Source organism: Gigantopelta aegis, chromosome 3, assembly GCF_016097555.1.
Source record: "Gigantopelta aegis isolate Gae_Host chromosome 3, Gae_host_genome, whole genome shotgun sequence".
NCBI classification, from domain to species: Eukaryota; Metazoa; Mollusca; class Gastropoda; order Neomphalida; family Peltospiridae; genus Gigantopelta; species Gigantopelta aegis.
The window spans coordinates 44191919-44212892 of NC_054701.1; the positions used below are offsets into that span (position 1 = coordinate 44191919).

The 20974-nt window shown below is 36.4% G+C and overlaps 1 protein-coding gene across 2 annotated transcripts; it reads right to left on the reverse strand.

Annotated features, from left to right (window-relative positions):
• Window positions 1–924: 924 nt before the first annotated feature.
• On the reverse strand, window positions 925–19664 carry LOC121390426 (ubiquitin carboxyl-terminal hydrolase 30-like). 2 transcript variants are annotated; one of them, XM_041522249.1, is made up of 8 exons: window positions 19506–19664; window positions 15122–15298; window positions 13889–13989; window positions 9403–9501; window positions 7203–7406; window positions 6181–6333; window positions 2787–2983; window positions 925–1432 (listed from the first exon to the last, which is right to left on the reverse strand). In XM_041522249.1, the coding sequence occupies exons 1-8, from the start codon at window positions 19627–19629 to the stop codon at window positions 1060–1062; spliced, it is 1428 nt and encodes a 475-aa protein (XP_041378183.1). In that variant the 5' UTR covers window positions 19630–19664; the 3' UTR covers window positions 925–1059. The 2 variants fall into 2 exon arrangements, with proteins under 2 accessions (XP_041378183.1, XP_041378174.1); XM_041522240.1 differs by having other exon boundaries at window positions 15122–15301.
• Window positions 19665–20974: the final 1310 nt, after the last annotated feature.

Below are 20974 nucleotides of genomic sequence, written 5' to 3' on the forward strand. Positions count from 1 at the left end.
TTAATGTTAAATGCAAAACAAACGTCCTAGTACTTAACACACTCAAGCTATATGCTCGAAACCTTAGTGGTATAGGAGCATGTTAAAATATATCACACTCAAGCTGTTCCCAAATGTGTTTAGTCTTCATGAATAACAACTATACTATGACATGTCAACCTCAAGGCTGTAGGAAGCGGTAAAGTGGGTTAGGCTTTGGCCTGACCAATATTTAGCTATAGCCCAATTTTTTATTTAAGAAAAGCAAAATTAATTAAAAAACAAAAAACAACAACGTATTGCACATCATGTTTGAAATAACATCAAAGACTGCTTTAAACGGCCCCATAATGTAGCCAAAAGCATTTATTAAAAAAAAAAAAAAAAATGAAGTATCTCACTCCTCCATGCATGAAGTAAAAAATATGCCTTACTAATAATTTCAGGCTTCCTACGGTCTGTGCCCATATTTTTGAATCTATCTTAGTGCTATGATATCGTAAAACCATTGGAGCCTATCAGGTCTCGTCACAGCACCAGATGCTTTTATCATATTGTAGCGCTAAGATAGCTTCGAAAATATGTAGCCTAACCTCTAAAAATATTGACTTGCTGTATGACAGGTCCATGATTTTAGTACTCAGTCCGTCAGTGAGTATTTTATTTTTTAATGTAATAAAATATATTTTTATACTGAAAAGAATGGAAAATGCACTAGAAATCATAACTAGAAAGAAAAAAAAAAGGAGCTGGTACAAATTCCATGAGTCCATAAGTTACAGCAAAAAGAGTTTGTTTTGTTTAATGACAATACTAAAGCACATTGATTAATTAATCAGCAGCTATTGGATGTCAAACATTTGGTAATTCTGACACAGTCATCAAAAAAACCCTACTACATTTGTCCTAATGCAGCAAGGGATCTTTTATAAGCATCATCCCACAGACAGGATATCACATACCACAGCCTTTGCTATACCAGTCGTGGTGCACTGGCTGGAAAGAGAAATAGCCCAATGGTAAGTTACAGCAAATCATAATGTTTTTTGTTTTGATTTTAAAAGTTGGCCCTCTGGGGACTTACACCCTCTCATAGAACAGCATGTAGGCTTCCGATCCAAGCACCTCTTCCCTGGACACTTTTCGCACCGTGGCATCCGACGTATACATCCACTTGTCGCCCAACTTCCCATCCCTGAGAGACGGGGTTCGGCGGTATGCCACAAAATGGCCTGAGAACTCGTCTCCGATGTGGGCTATCACTGAAGCTAATTTGTAGGTGAACTCCGCCCTGGCCTTGACCACTGGCCCGTTGTGATTGACATCCCCGTGGCTGGTGGTGAGCTCGTGGCGTAGAGACAGCCCGCTGATGGTGTGGCTGTCGTGATGCAGGGTGCGCAGCAGGTTCATCGGCGCTGACGTGCCAACAACACGACCAGTGCTCGTTCCAAACCTAGAAAAGAAAGGACATTAAAAACCAAATGTAATACAGGCAAGATTAGAAATCCAAAAATATCAAAGCCAGAGATTCTGGATGATCCTGCATGTTAATGAACAGTTCGAGGGCTTCTGGTGAGTTACTCATAAAGAACACGAAGAGGGACACTTTTTGAGTGCACAAATATCCTAAATGGAAAAATAAAAAACCCCATTTTTATCTTTGGAGATGAATGAATGCTTAACAACACCCCAGCATGAAAAGTACATTGGCTATTGGGTGTCAAACTGTGGTACTTTGGAGATGAAGTAAAAAAAATTAGACATACAGTACATTGTATTTGTTATACAACAAGAATTGACTTATGGCAGATTATTTGCAAGTAGAGTCATGTAGAGTACCACAACTACCCTGGTGTGTTTGACATGGAAAGTCCAAACTGCATACTATTTAAAAAGAATAACAGACCCTCAGTTAATTGATGAGTTCTCTCCCTTATTTCATCGCTTGAAACTAACAAAATCCTAAGTAAGTTCAAAATCATGGCTCACATTAATTTAAAAGGCAGAACCTATATATCCTGTCCACGAACATTTGTAAATAATATTGTAAACTCTTTATTGATCTGACCCCCCCCCCAAGAAAAGTTTCTTTTGATAGCCCATATAACAGAGGTCAAATTACAGTTCGGATGAGGTAATTTCTTCTTTCTGAAATAAAATCTATTTTGTCAAAAAAAGTTTCAGACAAAACCTCTTAGCTAGTAATTCCTGCTTTCCACTCATAAAAACGTAATATAAATAAAATTTTTTTTATAAATATACTCTTCAAAAACAGTAAGGGAGCTCTAATAAGAATTTACAATTGCCAAAATTGTACGGTATATTAGCTGTGGGGAATGGTTATATGATAATAGTGAATTAATTGGGCAAACATTACAACCGGTAGTTCAGTATTACAGTAGGTTTTATGACCACCAAAGATCTTAAAGGACAATTGGGGTCAGAAGTGAAATTTGATTTTTTTTTTTTTTTAATAAGTAAATCGCAAATTCAAACAATTAAAATGACTAAAAACAAAACAAAAACAACTGTATGATCAACAGAATGAAAAAGATTGACAGAAATAATGTTCCACAGTGATTAATCGACCTTCCTGGAAATTGTCAAAATCGAGAATGACACCCCACGCATGTGTACAGGGCAACTGCACGTGCAAACTATAGAATGTGTTTCGGTGTGTTGATAAACAGACCTGAACGTTCTTTACTAGAATGTCTGTGGTCAAAACGTATGTTCGGTCGTAATAGTTGATATTAACATTAATATTTCAGGTTCCCCTACTTTTTTTGAAGAATATATATATTTACCGTAGTAAGTCTAATGTAGTGTCCTTTCCACCAAACAATCCGTGGCGATTATCAACATCTTTGCGACTGTTTTTCGTGTACACATATTCATCCATTGACAAGACTTCTGGGAAAGAGATGTAATCGTAACGCTTGACAGGAACACTGTTGTTTATCCACTGGGTTCGCTGAATGTGTAGACAAAGACACTGAGGCAACTGAAAGTACAAAACAAAGTCAACAATTTTAGCAACTACTGTCAATGTTTTACGATAGGTTTTCCACTTCAATTTCTTTTACAACACGTATTTCAAACTCTTGACTTTTAACAAAGACAACATTACACAATGGAAAGAAAGAAATGTTTTATTTAATGACACACTCAACACATTTTATTTACATATGGTTATATGGCGTCAGACATATGGCTAAGGACCACACAGAGTTTGAGAGGAAACCTGCTGTCACCACTACATGGGCTACTCTTTCCGATTATGTATAATTTAATACATATTTTTTAAAACAATTCTTTTATCCAAAAATCTTAACACTAACAAATTTAAACATTAATTAGTACATTTACGGTATTACACTTACAGGTTGCATCATCGTTATTTGTGTTTCGTGAAAAGTAGACCCAAGGCAAATTTATATAGGCCTAAATCTTATAAATTAATATTCAGTTTTTACTACAATAAGGTTTTGTTTTTGTTTTGTTTTGAGATATTTTATTGATCAAAAAAGAATCAAAAGGATTGCACAACAGGCAGAGCCTATATACATGTAAGTGCTCTCCTAAACAAGATGGACATCAGACAATATTCATAATCATATATATCTAAAGCATAATAACAATGTCTAATGGCATAAAATATTTAACATAATTAATATTTTTTAATATATAGTAATAAAAGGTACAGAGTAAATAGAATAGAAATGGGATAGTCGAGACAAATATAGTAATGATCCTATTGTTGGAGCTAACCTTATAGGGGGCAGTAAGATCAGAATAATAAGTTAGTTCAACTCGAATCTCTTACTTTCAGCTATATATTGATGTACTGCGTTAAAACTTAAATGGTTTTCTTCAATTGGTAGGTTTATTGACCCGGATAGTAGTAGATCAATACCTAGGATATCAAGGTATTTCTGTAACGATACAAATAAATCATATCTTCACAGTTATCTCCACATGCCTAAAGCTATCCGATCATCGCCAAATACTACTGTTTTTAAATATAGACTCAAGAAATATTTTCTAAAATAATATCATTTGTACATATGTTTATTGCCATATATGTATTTTCTATTTGTTCATAAATGTATGCATTGTAATTCTGTATTGTTTGTACCTGACGGCCTCAGGGAAGATTAGCTTTTGCTAACTGTGTTACCCTCACTAAATAAAGAATTTATTATTATTATTATATCCACTTGGGCTATCAGAAAGATGGCTTAAAAATAAATGATAGTTTAAGTTACTAGCATAGTTATGAAGCTGACAATGGATAATGTTACATTTACGATTTCCATAAAGATAGAGAGTAGATGAAGGATTGGGATTTCGCTTTTTTATTAATTTTTTTATAGGTACGCAGACATGGTTCATTTTGAGTTAAACTGTCAAGATCATTCCATAACTCCAAAATATTAGGAATAAAGCTGTTTAAAGCTACAATAAGGTACAGTGGTGTGGTACTTATTTAAAATCACCATAACCATGCAATAAACATTGCATTTCCACTAATCATACGTAAAAGCTCATTACTGACATTGTGTGAAATATACCGGAATTATACCTATTTCCGTGAGTAACGTTATGTCAAACACAAGATTTATTAATCGTAGGAAAATAATCCCTTGAAGTGTACACTCTTGTTACTAACATTTTACTGCACAAACCTACAAATCTAATTGTATTGTTTATACAGCTAATTGGTCTTTCTGTTGTCTTCCTTTGACATGTGATTTTGACATCGTGTGTATTGATGCATGCGGTCGCTGTCTAATCCAGTGGGAAGAAATCTGACGAGTCAGAGGTGTTATTAGGACTAAATTGGATAGTTTTATATATGGCAACACTGAATGTCAATACACAGCCAAGGTAGCTTGAATTTTTTTTATGCTTAGAAAATAATGTTTTTCCCGCAGGAGAATTTTTTTTATACTTAGAAAATAATGTTTTTCCTGCGGGAGACTTGATCAAATACCGGGAGTCTCCCACGGAATCCGGGAGGGTTGACAGGTCTGGCTTAGAATGAACTGATCGTAAAATCCCATTTTTTCTTGCACACTGGACAGGGTTATCCAGCTTTTGCACGGTGCTAGAAAAATCTGTCTGACCCTAGAGCTAGATAAAAAGAATCCTTCATATGTGCCCATGTGGGACAGGACTATTCCACCCGAGGGTACATAATTTGTTGTCAGGGAGGAATAGCCCTGTCCCACATGGATACATAATGGAGAATTATTTTTCTCCCATCCAGTAGATGAAAAACAAGCATTTAGGGAAAACATGAAAAACCTACATTTTTATTTTTTATCTTACAATAAAATAATCATAACCATTGAAAAGATCGTACCCAAAAATGGTTAATACTAAAAGTATAAACCGAAAATGATAGTATAATTTCATTATGACAGGTTTCTTTGTTTTTATGAAATATAAAAAGTATTTCTTGCGTTATTTTATCGTTTATATGATGTCACCCAATGTTAATATCAGCTCAAACAATAGAAGTCATGTGGTCATGCAAGACCAATTTATTCCGCATGGGCTGACCTGAGGGCTAGACGATTTCTACATACATGTGATGTCATAACTCATGTTTTACGATGATTGACGTCATAACTCATGGTTTTCAAAATTCTGTTTGCCATTTTACGTTGTATTATTGTTTAAAAAATATAATATAAATAAAATAAAATAATATAATATAAAACTAATATTTTCAACTTTATATTTATTGTTGCATAAGTTGGACTATATTTTTCAGCGTATGATTCAATGAGTTTTATTATTTCTATAGGTAAAATGTTTACGAATTGTTCTACAATAAACAAACTGTATGTAGCTTACAAAATTAATGTTTTGTAACTGTAAGTGTAATTAAATGGGCAAGAAAAAGAATCAATCACTGTTGTGAGGTATAGATAAGGCAATTCCAACCCGAGGGACAAAATGTTTTTTAAAGGCTTCGGTAAACCTCGGCCCTCACAAAAACATTTTGTCCCTCGGGTTGGAATTGCCTTATCTATACCTCACAACCGTGATAGATTCTATTAATCTCCCTGTACATCATCAATAACCAACTTATGCAAATGTGTACAATGACCTACTACTACAACAAACTAACTATCATGGTCCCTTCCGGTTATAAGAGGGTTTTTTCACTGTACTTGTTAACAAACTTACTTTCCCCAGTGTGAGTTTTTTTCTGAAAACAGACGATGGAGCATCTTGTGTCTTCTTGCACGGATTCTTTTTAGCACACTCCGGACAGATAACACTTTCAATGATCTCCGGACAAATAAACTGGCGTAACAGCTGATCAATACTCAAAGATCCCTGCAATATATAAAGATTACTACATCAGCATGTTCAAAGTTATTTTTATATATTCAGAATTTATTTGTATTCATATATTTTCAGAATATCAATATGCATAAAAAGACAAAAAAATTGTTTTGATTAAAAAAGATGCCTATTACATTAAATTATAAACACTTATCAACAGAGACATATTAAGGAATCAGTTTTGGAATAAACATAGCGAAAGTGATCATATACTATTAACAGAACCATTTCTTTTGAACAACATGGATAATAAACGAAATTTAAAATATGACAGCATTCTACAAAAGAAATCTTAGCTTAATAAAAAATGACATCCAGAATTAAGTTTCATATTGGATAGACTCTTCAACCATTTACTACACTAACCACTGGCTAGAATGAGATGTAGACTACTAGTTTTTCTAATTACGATCATTTAACACCGCCTAGACATAAATAAATAAATGGTTATTGTGATTTTATAAAGGTAAACTCAATACACCAAATTATTTGACTGGTTATTTTTATATCTAACCATTCAGGACCCGTGAAATGCATTGGGGTGGGGTGGGGAGGGGAGGCACTGTCAGTGCAATGGATGGAGGATGGAAAACTAAAGGCCCAAAGGGCTTAATTAAACCTACTGTACTTCCCCAAGACATTTTTTTTTTTTAATTTCAGAATTCTCAGTCCACCTAAAAAACTTTTGAATTTCAGTGCTCAAATATGGTATTTTCAGTCTTTTGAGCACAATAACAAGCACCAAAAAAAAGCTGCAGACCCTACTATTGACTAATACAAAGTATTATTGGAAATAAGCAAGAGATAATAAAGAAACAGAATAATACATCAAAAGTTTAAAATCCAATTTTCAGTCTTACCCAGAATCCCTTTGGCAGACTAAGAGAGAGGCTGTCAAAGAGGTCGTACTTGACAGGGTAGTGGAATCCACAGTGCTGACAGTCCAGTTGGCTGGCTAGCAGACCGCGGAACGGGTGCTCCATGTCCCGCTGAGGAAGAATTGGCAGAAGACTGCCACTCCTGGTGAACGCCATGCCATCAGGCTGATACCTGTTCAGGGGGTTCTGCAATCATTTCCAATTGTTGCATATTAAAAACACTTTAACCAAAAGCCATCCGAGTGGTATTTATTTGATGGATTTAAAAATGATTTTTACTTCAACAGTATAGGTATTTGTTCAATTGGTTCTGGAATGATATTCAATTATTGCATATTTAACACTTTAACCAATGCTATCAGACGAATATTTAGTATAAAATGATTTCCAATTGTTGCATATTAAACACTTTAACCATATGCTATCAAATGAGTACTAATTTGAAGGGTTTAAAACTAATTGTTAAGTGTTGTACATCACATTTGTAATAGTAAGAGAGAGAGAGAGAGAGAGAGAGAGAGAGAGAGAGAGAGAGAGAGAGAGAGAGAGAGAGAGAGAGAGAGAGAGAGAGAGAGAGAGAGAGAGAGAGATTATGAGAGACAAAGAGTGAGGATACCCGCTGCCGACTCATTGACTCCTCTTAATAAAAATGCAAGGAATCTTTTATATTACTTTCCCATAGACAGGACAGTACATACCATGACCTTTGATATACCAGTAATGGAACACTGGTTGGGATGGGAAAAAGAGAGAGAGAGAGATTTGTGAGGGTATGCTCTCCTGAATGACTTAACAAAACAGCAATGACAGGGATGACAGCAGTAAGCCAAGTTTCAATGATTACACACTAAATATATACACCGTATGCCAGATCTGATAAGTCATTTTCAATTGTAGAACATTAAATTAATAATATATAATCATGCAATATAATCTTATTCCCCCCACCCTCACCATGGCCACTGGTGCTACTTTATCACAATCACAACTACATAATTCTAAGAACAACCAGCAGATTCAAACTAGGAGGCTGTCTGAGAAAAGCAGATGGCTATATATACATGTATGTTTACTGAATGCAGACAGGTTAATAACTGCAAGCATGAACAAGAACATGAACTAAATGTCTCACCTACCATAAACGCTTTTGATGAACATGCATAGGTGCAACTATAAACCAAGTTTCATTCATCTACATGTAGGACTTAAAACGTTTGTTAGAAACTGATCGAAATGTGAGACTTTGATGCAAAAGTTGACACAGTTGCTGTCACCACTGGAAAAGTAATACCTATATCTTGCCTTTTATCTGTGTAAAGGCAAGACAAACATAGGCAGCAATAGTCACCAAAAAATGCTGCATGCCACCCACTAATTAACACACTGAACCAGTATGTAAATGTAAAGATGAAGTTTAATGACACCACTAGAGCACACTGATTAATTAATCATCGGCTATTGGATGTAAAAAATGTGGTAGTTCTGACACAGTCATCAGAGAAAACCTGCTACATTCGTAACATTGGTCCTAATGCAGCAAGGGATCTTTTATTTGCACTTTCCCAGACAGGAAAGCACATACCACCGTCAGTGCACCACTACTGGTACATCAAAGGCCGTGGCATGTGCCATCCTGTCTGTGGGATGATGCATATAAAAGATCCCTTGCTGCATTAGGACAAATGTAGCAAGTTTTCTCTGATGACTATGTGTCTGAAGTACCCAATGTTTGACATCCAATAGCCGCTGACCGATCCCCGTCAGTGGGCCCATTGATCTATTTCTCACACCAGCCAGTGCACCACAACTGGTACATCAAAGGCTTTGGTATGTGCTATCCTGTCTATGGCATGGTGCATAATAAAAGATCCCTTAATGCTACTAATAAAAAAATGTAACGGGTTTGCTCTCTAAGGCTGTATGTCAAGTTACCAAATGTTTGACATCTGATAGCCGATGATTAATAAATCAATGTGCTCTAGTGATGTCGTTAAACAAAACTAACTTTTAACTGTCTCTCTTTCTATCTTTATATGTCTGCCTGTATCTCTCTCCGTGTCTCACTGACTCTTCCCTACTAAATCGTTTCACTGACAATGTAGCATACACACACTTAGACTAATTCTATCTGATTATAAATACATGTACATATCCAGTGGTATAAGGTACATGTTAAGTGTACCTGTAAAGCTTTCACATCAAAGAGCGAGACAACACTCGGGTATCGACTGGTCTCCTCGTCCAGAGTCTGAGTCAGCACCTGAAACAGCTCATGAGCATCCTGTGAAAAAAACAAACAACAACATGTACAGACTGGTTTACGGTACTATAATTATGATATATGATACAAGTGAAGAAAAATTCCCAATTCATCTATTGTCAAATGTGTAAACTGTAACACAAGCGTTAGATCATTTAGCCTCACACGTACCACTGAGAATCAGGCGACATTTGTGACAGATCATCTCTCTATATCATCTGACTATGTGGAATAATGGATCGATTAATAATTGATTAAATATATATTATTCTCAACTTATATCTAATACAGCGAAAATGTTACTTTTCACCTAATATCACTTTTATGGTTTCTGATCGATCTATGTATTTCATAGCTACATGTATTTATATAATAATTGTTAATTTGCATTTCATTTATTATATTTGCAACAACAATTGATTTATATGTGTCATTGATATCGATTACACATACAGGTACATGTCTTTCCAGTGAAATATATGTCAAGATATAATAAAGATTTTTAACTGTTTAAAAAACAAAACAAAAAAAACAACCTTACATCATCACTTTGTATGAACTGACTATGGAATAATGAATCGATTAATAATATCTTAAAACTATTCAATAATAAATAGAACATGCAGGTAAATGTTATATTAATTAAACAGAATGTATGAAACGACTCATTGGTGTATAATATACTTATAATACACATGTATTAAATGAATATATACATGTATATATATCATTCACAGCTTTTTTAATAAGATAAAATATAAACGTAACAGAATTATAAAATTTCGTGCTTACATCCAAATAAGGTTCAAGAACGCTGTCCTGGGCACACATCTTAGCTATCTGGGCTGTCTGTCCAGTACAGTGGGTTAGTAACCAAGTAGTTAGTTGTTAGTGGTTAGTGAGAGAGAAGAGGGTGTATAGTGGTCATACACCTTCTCACCGAGTCATTAAAACTTGCTTTGGGTAGGAGCCGGTATCAAGTAGCTACCAGCCTTACATGTATGTCAATGTTGTATTAAAGACTATGAAACTCTAAGAAGGGAAGTAACTCTGTACTGGACAGACTTTACTAGAGGTCTACATCGATTATTGTTTAATGTGCTTCATCAATCAGAACATTGCTGGTTAGAAACTTTGTACCTTAACCAATAGGATTTGCAAGTATAACTCACCAGTGTATCAGATCAAGAAATCAGTTAACATGTTTATCTTAATTACATATACATATATGTTTGTGGATTTTTTTGTCTGGCCTCAGATCAGAGTTATCATCCCAATCCGGAAATTTGTCTGTGCAAGTAGTTGGCTGTTTGACTGTGATTATTTCATGGCAGACAACTTTGAAGTGGCAACTGTTTGACTGAAGTTGACAGGGAGAGCATGTAGTTTGTAAACATGTGTAACTTGTTGACACTGAAGACATTTTTGTGGTCATTCTGGCCCATACACAAGGTTTAGTGGGTGTGTTTGTTTAAACCAATATCCTGGGAGAAAGAGCTGGACAACAAGTGTTGTCCTTTTCAGGGTATGTTTCCCCCAGGAAGGCAAAGGTACATACAAAAATCCATGGGCCTGCTGATATTAATAAAAATATTATAGCCACTAAGGCTAAATAGAAACATATAGCGTAATTAATTGTAGTCTGTGGCCGTCTGTTCTATATAGTGACAAACGAAACAAATTAATTATATGTATAACTAGAATGTACCTTTAACTTAAACATCATAAATAACAAACTGATTTAGGCTGTGCTATTTTTAGTGGACAGTTAGACTTTGGTATAGGCCATCACCAACATATGTGGAATGTCACCATGTGATACTGCAAATATCAAGCATGTTTTCTCCATCATGCATGCCAGAAACTGAATATCAGAAGTACATGCAGGACAAACAGGAACGGATTGTAGTCCAAAAGAGAGTGTGTGGATTTCAGTTTTAGGATTTGACAAATCCACTAGCCCTTGGTGCATTTCTGGTCTGACCGGCCTCGGTGGCGTCATGGTTAGGCCACCGGTCTACAGGCTAGTAGGTACTGGGTTCGGATCCCAGTCGAGGCATGGGATTTTTAATCCAGATACCGACTCCAAACCCTGAGTAAATGCTCCGCAAGGCTCAATGGGTAGGTGTAAACCACTTGCACCGACTAGTGATCCATAACTGGCTCAACAAAGGCCATGGTTTGTGCTATCCTGCCTGTGGGAAGCGCAAATAAAAGATCCCTTGCTGCTAATCGGAAGAGTAGCCCATGTAGTGGCGACAGCGGGTTTCCCCTCAAAATCTCTGTGGTCCATAACCATATGTCTGACACCATATAACCGTAAATAAAATGTGTTGAGTGCGTCGTTAAATAAAACATTCCTTTCATTTCTGGTCTGGGTTAGCAAATAAATATCAACCTAATTACCATAATTCATACTCATAGGGCACTAGCCAAGGTTTTTGTAAAGGATAGTCAGGGCTCACCCTGGATCAAAAATACTTGTAGCCAAAATATTAGCCAAATGGAATTTTTATTAGCCATATTGAAAATGCTTTAGCCAAATTTGTTTTACGCAGTACTGTATAAAGTATTTATATATGAATATAAAAATGTATCTTTTTCAGCTAATTATGTACAAACTGGAATAAATAGGAATAACAAAACCTCAATGGGGTTATGGGCAGTTAATATATTACTTCGAGGTTTTTTCAGCGGGGGTTGGGTTGGGATGGGGTTAAACAATATCTTCAGAGTTTGAAGCCAGTACCCCATACAGCCACCCCCACTTCTAAGGCCTATGACATTAAATTAACAAACATACAGAGATATGGGGGTGGGTGGATGTTTATGGATGGTGTTGTTTTTTCTTTCTTCTTTTTTTCCCAAATAAAAATTTGAGAGCTTTTATTTCTTTAAATAACAATCTTTATGTTAGTTTAAATAAGTTAGGGTTTTTTTGTTTGTTTTTTAAGTGACCCATCAATTCCCCACCCCAAACGATTTCATAATTTGTGCCATGTTGTTGCTGTTGATTTCAGCGTCGTGTTAAATGCTTGTTGTGATTTCTGCTTATAAAATACCTCGGCTAAGTATGCCGACTTCACCACAGTATACTCCATTTATTAAAAAAAAAAAAAAAAAAAAATCCTTTAATAAAATTAATATTTACGGTCTTTTTAAAATCCAGCTAACTTATTAAATGTCACCTCACAGTCTTACAAATTTATATCTAAAATTATCTAACAAATATTATTGTAAACTAATTTTATTCAGTGTACATTTAACTGCAATTTGTATAATTTAAATACTGCATGTTCATTTCCGGCGATCGCGATCTGCATGTGTGCTCTCGACCATGGGTACGAAATTAACAAAGACAAAGGAATAAACAAAAACTGCAGTTGGTATTCACTGATGCGAATAACTATTGTTTTTCTACAAATTTACATCAAGATTTACTTTTGTGTAATCGTATTGTTTAATGTCCGCAACGATGTCTCTTGACACGCGGGTATCAGCTGACTCTGAAGCGTGACGTATATTTGCACCGAGAGCTGTCCTCAGTTCAGCCAACGAACGTTCTTCCTAATGTTCGCGAACTATTTGATTGGTGTTCGTCGTGTCCATTTGGTTCAATGTGAAGCGCACAAACCAGTTTAACGAACGTTTTGTTTTCACTCGGTCTGGCTGAACTCAGCCGTTGAGTTGGCCTACATGTCTTTTGGCCCTGAACTGGCATGTGTATTCAAATTGACACGCACTGTCGGTCTGTTTTTATTACTTTGGTTCAAAGTGAAAATAACAAATTACAGATCTTTCAGACATTGCTGTCATACATGTTGAATGAATGCCGTTAAAATTAATAACCGTGATTATTAAAATAAGCAAACATTATAAGGCATGACACCGCTTCTCGTTACCGGCCGCGAGATCGCTATTACGCTAATTGAATGTTTGAGGTGTCGGATAGATTATGTAACGCTTTGTTCACACCAGAAGACAAGACAGAAAATGGCTTAACACTGGCAACCAAACTTACAAAAGAATATACACACAATAAAACAATTTCTCGTTAATGGATCAAAGATAGAGGTTTACATGTTGAATTATTATTCTCAGATAAGATCAGTTTACAATGAACCATTGATTATGTCAGAAAAAAACGTATGTGCCAAATCATTCTGTGCAAAAAGAGAATATAAGCAGAAATAAACTTGAACTGTTAATTACTACGAAATGCAATGTTCAGTTGATGCTTTTCAAACCGAATTTGAACCATGAAATATTGCTGAACCAAACTGTCAAAAGGAAAGGATTTGGATGTAAATGTATTCAATTGATTCACATGGCATTTTAACCGTTCTTCTGGTCACAGGATCATCTGTAAAAGGGAGAAAGAATGTAGAAGTGTACGAAATTGCCTGACCTGTTCTTCAGAAGAGATGACCCATCTGCGAGATCTCAGGGCAGTGATCACAGCTACTGGACTGTATGGGTCGCACACATCCTCAGAGTTGTTGTTCAACACTGAAACATGGGAATAAACACTTATCTATCAGGGATTCTAGATTATGGTAGCCCCACTCCCATGGCTAGTGATATTCAATGATAGGCTAGCAAATAACTACCATTGCCATGACCGACGGCTAGTGAAAAAACTCTTTGTCAAATGCTGCATTTAAGTACATATTTTGTAAATATGAATATCCTGCACCGACCCCCATCCCCCAATCTTAGTGTTTTTAAGCTCTATCTCCCTCTTTAGGTAACATTATTACTATTAGTAAAATTGTATTAACTTAAAGTAAAGTAGAGCTAGTGAATATTTAATTACCGCTAGTAAATATTCAAAATCACTGATCCCATGGCTAGTGGATTTTATAAAAATTCTAGAAGCCCTGAGCATGCTTTTCTATCTGTACACATGTACATTATACACACACTCATGTATGTAAGCAAATCCAAAGAGGGGGATGGATGTAGCCCAGCGGTAAAGTGGTCTCTTGATCCATTGGTCTAGGATCAATCCCCATACTGTAGGTGGGCTGCGGGCACATGGGGCTATTTCTTGCTCCATGATGGACATTTGCAAATTCAATTATTATAGCTCATCAAAACCAACCATGGTCAGGCTGCTTGTGCTCCCTTGCACATGCCAGCAACGGTGAACCCCCTCTCCCACCCACCCCAAAATTTATGCTAATTATCAATGATTACAAAATACAGAACACTACATGTGTTTGTATACATACAGTCATCCTGTACTCAGGGCTTCTAGATTATGGTAGTCCCACTCCCACGGCTAGTTATATTCAATGTTGGGCTAGTAAATAACTACTATTGCCATGCCCGACGGCTAGTGATATTTTTTTGGTCAAATGTTGCAGTTAAACCTATTTTGTGAATAGGAATATCCTGCCCCCACCCCAAGTGTTAGTGTTTTTAAGCTCTATCTCCCTGACATTATATGGGTTGCTTTCTAGACAGTTCTACAAGAAAAGCCATGTACATGTATACATATTTTCAAATAAAATATCCACTGGCAGGTTTCCTAAAAGAAAGATATAGACCGATAGGGTACACAATGTAAATAAGAAGTACATGCATTTACTGTGCCTCTACCTACATGTACACTGTAAAGGATATCACACAAGTTTACCTTTAAGCACTTTGTAAATGGTTGCGGCCAAGTAGTCCTGAGCTGCTGTACCACTGAGCGCTGCACCTTGTGAGAGGAACTTGCCCAGCCAGATGACCACGGCCGGACAAGCAGCAAGTGACTGCAGCACAACATTCAGGAAACATGTGTTGCCAAGATTCTCCAAACCAGGACAAACTGCTGAAATACATAAACACATAAATCTACATGTCTGTATATGATATGTACACAGTGTCACTGTAGTTGTGTTTTGACGCTAAAAACTAGCAAGTTGAATTTTGCCACATACACAGAGTCTGAAATTTGTATCCCAAACTACTGAAAACAACCCCTACCCCTTACATAAAAAAATCAAGCACTTTTTGATCTGTCACAAAGGTTGTTATAATAAACAAAACAAACATTTAGATCAATATAGAATGATGACGAACATACTTCCCACTTCCATCTTATTTCCAGCAGGCCAAATTTCTTTTTAACAGGACACATTTCTTTTGACCTGTCAGTGTTTCTGCCAGAAAGAAATTTCTGGATATGGCGCTATGGAATTGAATGCAACCACAGTCAACAGGGGATGTGGGGGCACTGGGTGGGGTGGGGGGGGGGGGGGGGGGGGGGAGAGAAGCCTCCCCCAGAAAGAAAATTGATTCAGTTTAGGGTTAAGAAAATCATACATTAATGATAAGAGTAATTAATTTTGTTAAAAGGTTAACTTTAAAAAAAGAAATTGCAAAACAAATCTGGGTATGGCGCCATACCCATTTTACCCTCGGGCAGAATCCCTGCCTGTTATTATTATTTTAATTTTAAAGGGAAACTAAACTCAAATATGAGCCTTATGTGTTGGAAAGATGCATACCCGGACCACTAACACATACTGACACTTTAAGAAATGAAAAATGCGTAATTTTAGATCTAATAAAAAACCATGATTATTCCTTGCTAACTGGGGACAGCCATTTTTTTGTTGTGTCTGGTATTCTAGCTTGGAGTGAAGTGATGTAAGCTCCGACCAACTCCTGTATGCACAGAGTAAACAAACGCAGTCACTTACGACAAGGCACTTTGCTTTCATCAAGCTCACTTGTAAAACAACATAAATGACTTGATAATATAACAAACTATTTCACTAAATATATTTCTATTTGTTTTAATAGAACGGAATGGGGTTATAGTATTTTTCTCTCTTAAAAAATCCAAAGAAAAAATGCATACTATTAGGCATGTCGGTAGGATACACTGGAGCAAAAACGACCAATCATGATACCAAGTGATAATGTTTATTTCTTTGGGACTATGTAATTGGTCAGTTCTGTGATTTTAGATGGGAATGTCTACTTAATCAAGAGTTTTACAGAATGATTTATAGTACTTAATAAAGCGTAACAGCTGATAATGTCCATTACCATTTTAGGGGTGGCAGGTATATCCCAATACACTATGATGTTAAAACAAATACGGCCTGTATGTAATTTTGTGTTTAGACGGCGGTAATTAATGGCTTGTCTACCTACCCATTTTAACACCTACCAATCAGGAATCACAGGTGGAGGTCACTGAGAGTACTGGTATAGACCAATTAACTAAGAAAACACTCTGTTTATCATTTCAGTATGTAGCTTATTGCATAAACAAAACATGATACAGTTATTTCGAAACTTTGACAATGGTGGTTTATTTTGTCTTGTAAAATAATATATACTTATTGCTGGCTTCAAGGCTCACCCTGGATCAAAAATACCTGTAGCCAAAATATTACCCAAATGGGATTTTTATTAATCATAATGAAAATGTTTTAGCCATAATTGTTTTGTGGAGTACTGTATAGAGTATTTATATATATGAATATGAAAATGCATCTTTTTCAGCTAATTATGTACAAACTGGAATAAATCTGAATAACAAAACTATTCCCTGATCAAAACCAAAGACAGCAATGGAGGTAGGGGCAGTTAAAATATTTGATTTTTCAATGGGGGGAGATATGCTGAGTTGGAAGCCAGTGTCTCCTGCAACCACCCACCCCAACTTCTAAGACCTATGATATTACGGTAATACAAATTTGAGAGCCAATACTCTTCTTCTTCGTTTTCGTAATTTGTCCCATATTTTTTTTTCTGCATCACGTTAAATGCTTGTTGTTGATTTCAGCTTGTAAAATACGTAGCCCAAGAATGCCGACTTCACGTTATTACAACTATTCCATGTACATCAAAAGTTTTTCATTAAAAAGATAATTAATTGAAATTTATGGTCTTTTTAAAATCTAGTCTACAAACTTTTATAATATTTTATCGAACAAATGTCATGATTATTGTAAACTATTTGTATTCAGTATACGTTTAACCACAATTTGTATAATAATAAATACTATGTTTATTTTCCGCAATTGCAATATGCATGAGAGCAAAATTAACAAAGAAAATGGAAACAAGCGAAACAGCAATGAAGTATTCATTGATGCAGACAACTACTTGTCTTCGGCCCTGAACTAGCATGTGTATTGAATCTGACACGCATTGTCGGTCTGTTTTTATTACTTTGGTTCAAAGACTTTACAAAGTTAAAATAACAAGCTACAGATCTTGCAGACTTTGCTTTCATACATCTTGCCATTAAAATTAATAACCTTGTCCGAACGGACGTAGAATGTGTGGTTAAGAAAAATATTGACCTAACATGCCCCATGCACTATTAATAACCATGATTACAAACATTATCTCGCTGTATTCTGGATGACACAGCGTCTCATTTCCGGTTGAGAGATCCCTATTAATTATGCTGATTGAATATTCTGTATTATTATTATATTTCAGGTATCGGATAGATTATGTTTGTTCACATCAATAGATTTTTTTTTTTTAATTAGCCAATGGGGTAATTTGGCTACCGACAGTGCGAGCCCTGTGGCGTACTGGGATGGATATTATCACAGAACATTGCGCTAAAATCAGGTATGTTTATTTCCTCAGTTTAGAAAAAAATCGCATTAACATTCGGTAGGCCTATCTGTTTTTGTCTTCGGGTAATGTTCTGGATTTCGTTATGTACAGCCCGAACATGAAAAATGTTATTTAAAAAAAATCTAAAAAAATCATACATTTATTTTTTCAACATATATAAATGCATCGTGTTGAGATGTATCTTTGTGCCAAATATGAACAGTGTACACCTCGGCATTAACATTTGGACTTTGTTTTTGTCTCCAGGCTGCAAATAGCCTAAACCAGGGGGATACAGACTTGGAACAGACAAGTTCTTTAACAAAAGTTTTGGTACTATTCCCATTGACCATCTGAGATAATTGTCGTAATCCCTAGGTGTGAAGTGGTCACTGCAAATTGTTCGGTTTAAGAACCGCTTCTAAGCAAACAATGTCGGTTTGTCTTTTGGAAAAATATGCAAACTTCTTTTGCCTTTAACTGCAGCTTTTGTACATCCATACACCGAACAATGGTTCACCATGTTTCACATTTGAAAGATATCTTCAAAATAATATTCCACACATACAATTCAATTCAACAGAATAACATTTTCACATTTTAAAAATATACGTGTTCCACTTCCATGTAAAATCTCTGAAAGGCTACAAATCACGCTTTCATGTTATGCCGGTTAGTGCCTCATGGGGTCACGTGACTTAACTCTTGGAGTTCAGAGGCTTTTGGCAAGCGATGGGAAAAACGCGACTTTTTATTGCAAATATATTAAAAACAGGTAAATTTTTTAAAATGTATTTTATTGATACTTCATATATATATTGTAAAAGGTATACGTCGATACCAAACAATAGAGAATTACGTTTTTGATAAATGTAGACCTTTAAGCAATAATGTGCATTATATATTGTTGCATATATGCATACCAGTCCAAAAGCCTTGTGTGAGCATTCCTTTAAATAAAATTATTATATAACAGTATGCCATATTTCACTTCCTATTTCAACCCCTGTTAACAGAAATTAACTGGCGAGACACCTTATTGAAGCTAAGCAGCTTTCAAATATAGACATGCTACCACCCCTACTCAACACCACCACAACCCCCCACCCCCACTACCTCTATCCAGGGTCAACTTAACAGTCAGACTACTGACATCCCATAACAGCCATTTTGTAGACTATTACATCAGAATGAGAATGTATTTTACTGCTGTACCATATTGATTTTATTCTTAACAGTATTATTTTTTACACACGTTAGATATTCTTCTTTTTAAAATAGGTGGTAACAGATTATGTTAATAAACACTTAAAGTAGAAGACTGTATGCAACATTGCAATGTGAATGTCATATGACATTTTTGTTATTAAAAAAAAAAAAAAAAAAACGAGTGAATCAATGACAGCATTGATCATACGATTCACACCGACAACTTTATTTACCTTTTCGTTTTGACCTTTCCTTATCGCTGGGCCCAAAAAACACGTAAACACCCGCACAGATGGCAGCAGCAGCACCTCCAATGAGTGCAAACTGTTTGGGGAACACAGTTGATGGCCATACCATGGCTAAAATACCAATGCAACTTGTAGACGTCAATTACATAATAAATATAGTTTTTTCTATGTTCTTCCTAATTTATTAGCGCACCGATATTTACGTTTTCCGTCTTTACATTTCCTCCCATGAACCATTGTAAATGATGCTGGTTGTTTCGAATCGAAAATAATTAGTGGCTAACATCGTCTTTCCAAACTCTTTTGGGGTGTCAGCCATGTAATTAAAGGTAAGAACAAAGAGACTTGGGTAATATGGCACTTTAAAATAACCTTTCAATAACGTAAGTGGTGGGGAAGGTTAGTATAGTGCGATGTATCAATAATTGTTTGATCGACACCCATCCCTTACCCAGTGTTTTGCCTGTTCCACCGACTAAGCAGTAACAACTAACCACTAACCCACTGTCCTGGACAGCCCAGATAGCTGGCATATGTGCTCAGAACAACGTGCTTGAACCGTAATTGCATATAAGCTCCAACATTTATTATTCCACGAGAAAGATGTAATATAGCCATCATTTCATTTCAACTTATTTTCGTGCTTATATCCAATTAAGGTTCAAGCACGCTTTCCTGGGCACACACCTCAGCTATCTGGGCTGTCTGTTCAGGACAGTGGGTTAGTTGTTAGTGGTTAATGATAGAGAAGAGGATGTAGTGGTCTTACACCTACCCACTGAGTCGTTAAAACTCGCTCTAGGTGGGAGCCGGTAGGTCCTACTGGGCTGCGAACCCTGTACCTACCAGTCTTATGTCCGATGGCTTAACTATGACACCACCGATGCCGGTTTCACCCATCAATTCATTACATGAAAAGGCCCACTGGAATGTACTGTCCTATCTTTGGGATACTAGGCCTACATATACCTACCGGTTCATGCTTTGTGAATATAAGGTCATTGCATGTCCCAAACACATTCCCACGGTTACATTCGATAAAACGCAGCTACTGTACAATAAAGTTCCAAAATGTGAATATTCGCAAAAACGCAGCCACGTGCAAACCATGTCACCACTGCACGTGCGTTGTCTGCACGTGCAAAATGAACACCGACAGTATAAAAGTGCAGGGTGTTCGCTTGCCTGGCCTCTGTATCTGGCCGACAGTTGACAATCCAGGACATGCCACGTCTCAGTGAACCGCAGAGAAACAATGCCATCGGCCGACTAGACGCAGGCGAATCCAGAACGGCCGTTGCCAGGGCATTCCATGTGTCCCCAAGCACCATCTCCAGACTGTGGGACCGTTACCAGCAACATGGATCAACACGTGACCTCCCTAGATCCGGTCGACCACGGGTCACTACCCCCGGGCAGGACCGCTACATCCGGGTACGCCACCTTCGGGAACG

What these genes read in the sequence shown, in the direction of transcription:
- LOC121390426 (XM_041522240.1), bottom strand. Translation starts at nt 19,629, where the DNA reads ATGGTATGGCCATCAACTGTGTTCCCCAAACAGTTTGCACTCATTGGA. An exon ending in GGAAAGGTCAAAACGAAAAG is followed by an intron (nt 15,302 to 19,505) that starts GTAAATAAAGTT and finishes TATGTATTTCAG; the next exon opens with CAGTTTGTCCTGGTTTGGAG. An exon ending in TCATCTCTTCTGAAGAACAG is followed by an intron (nt 9,502 to 13,888) that starts GTCAGGCAATTT and finishes TTTTTTTCACAG; the next exon opens with GATGCTCATGAGCTGTTTCA.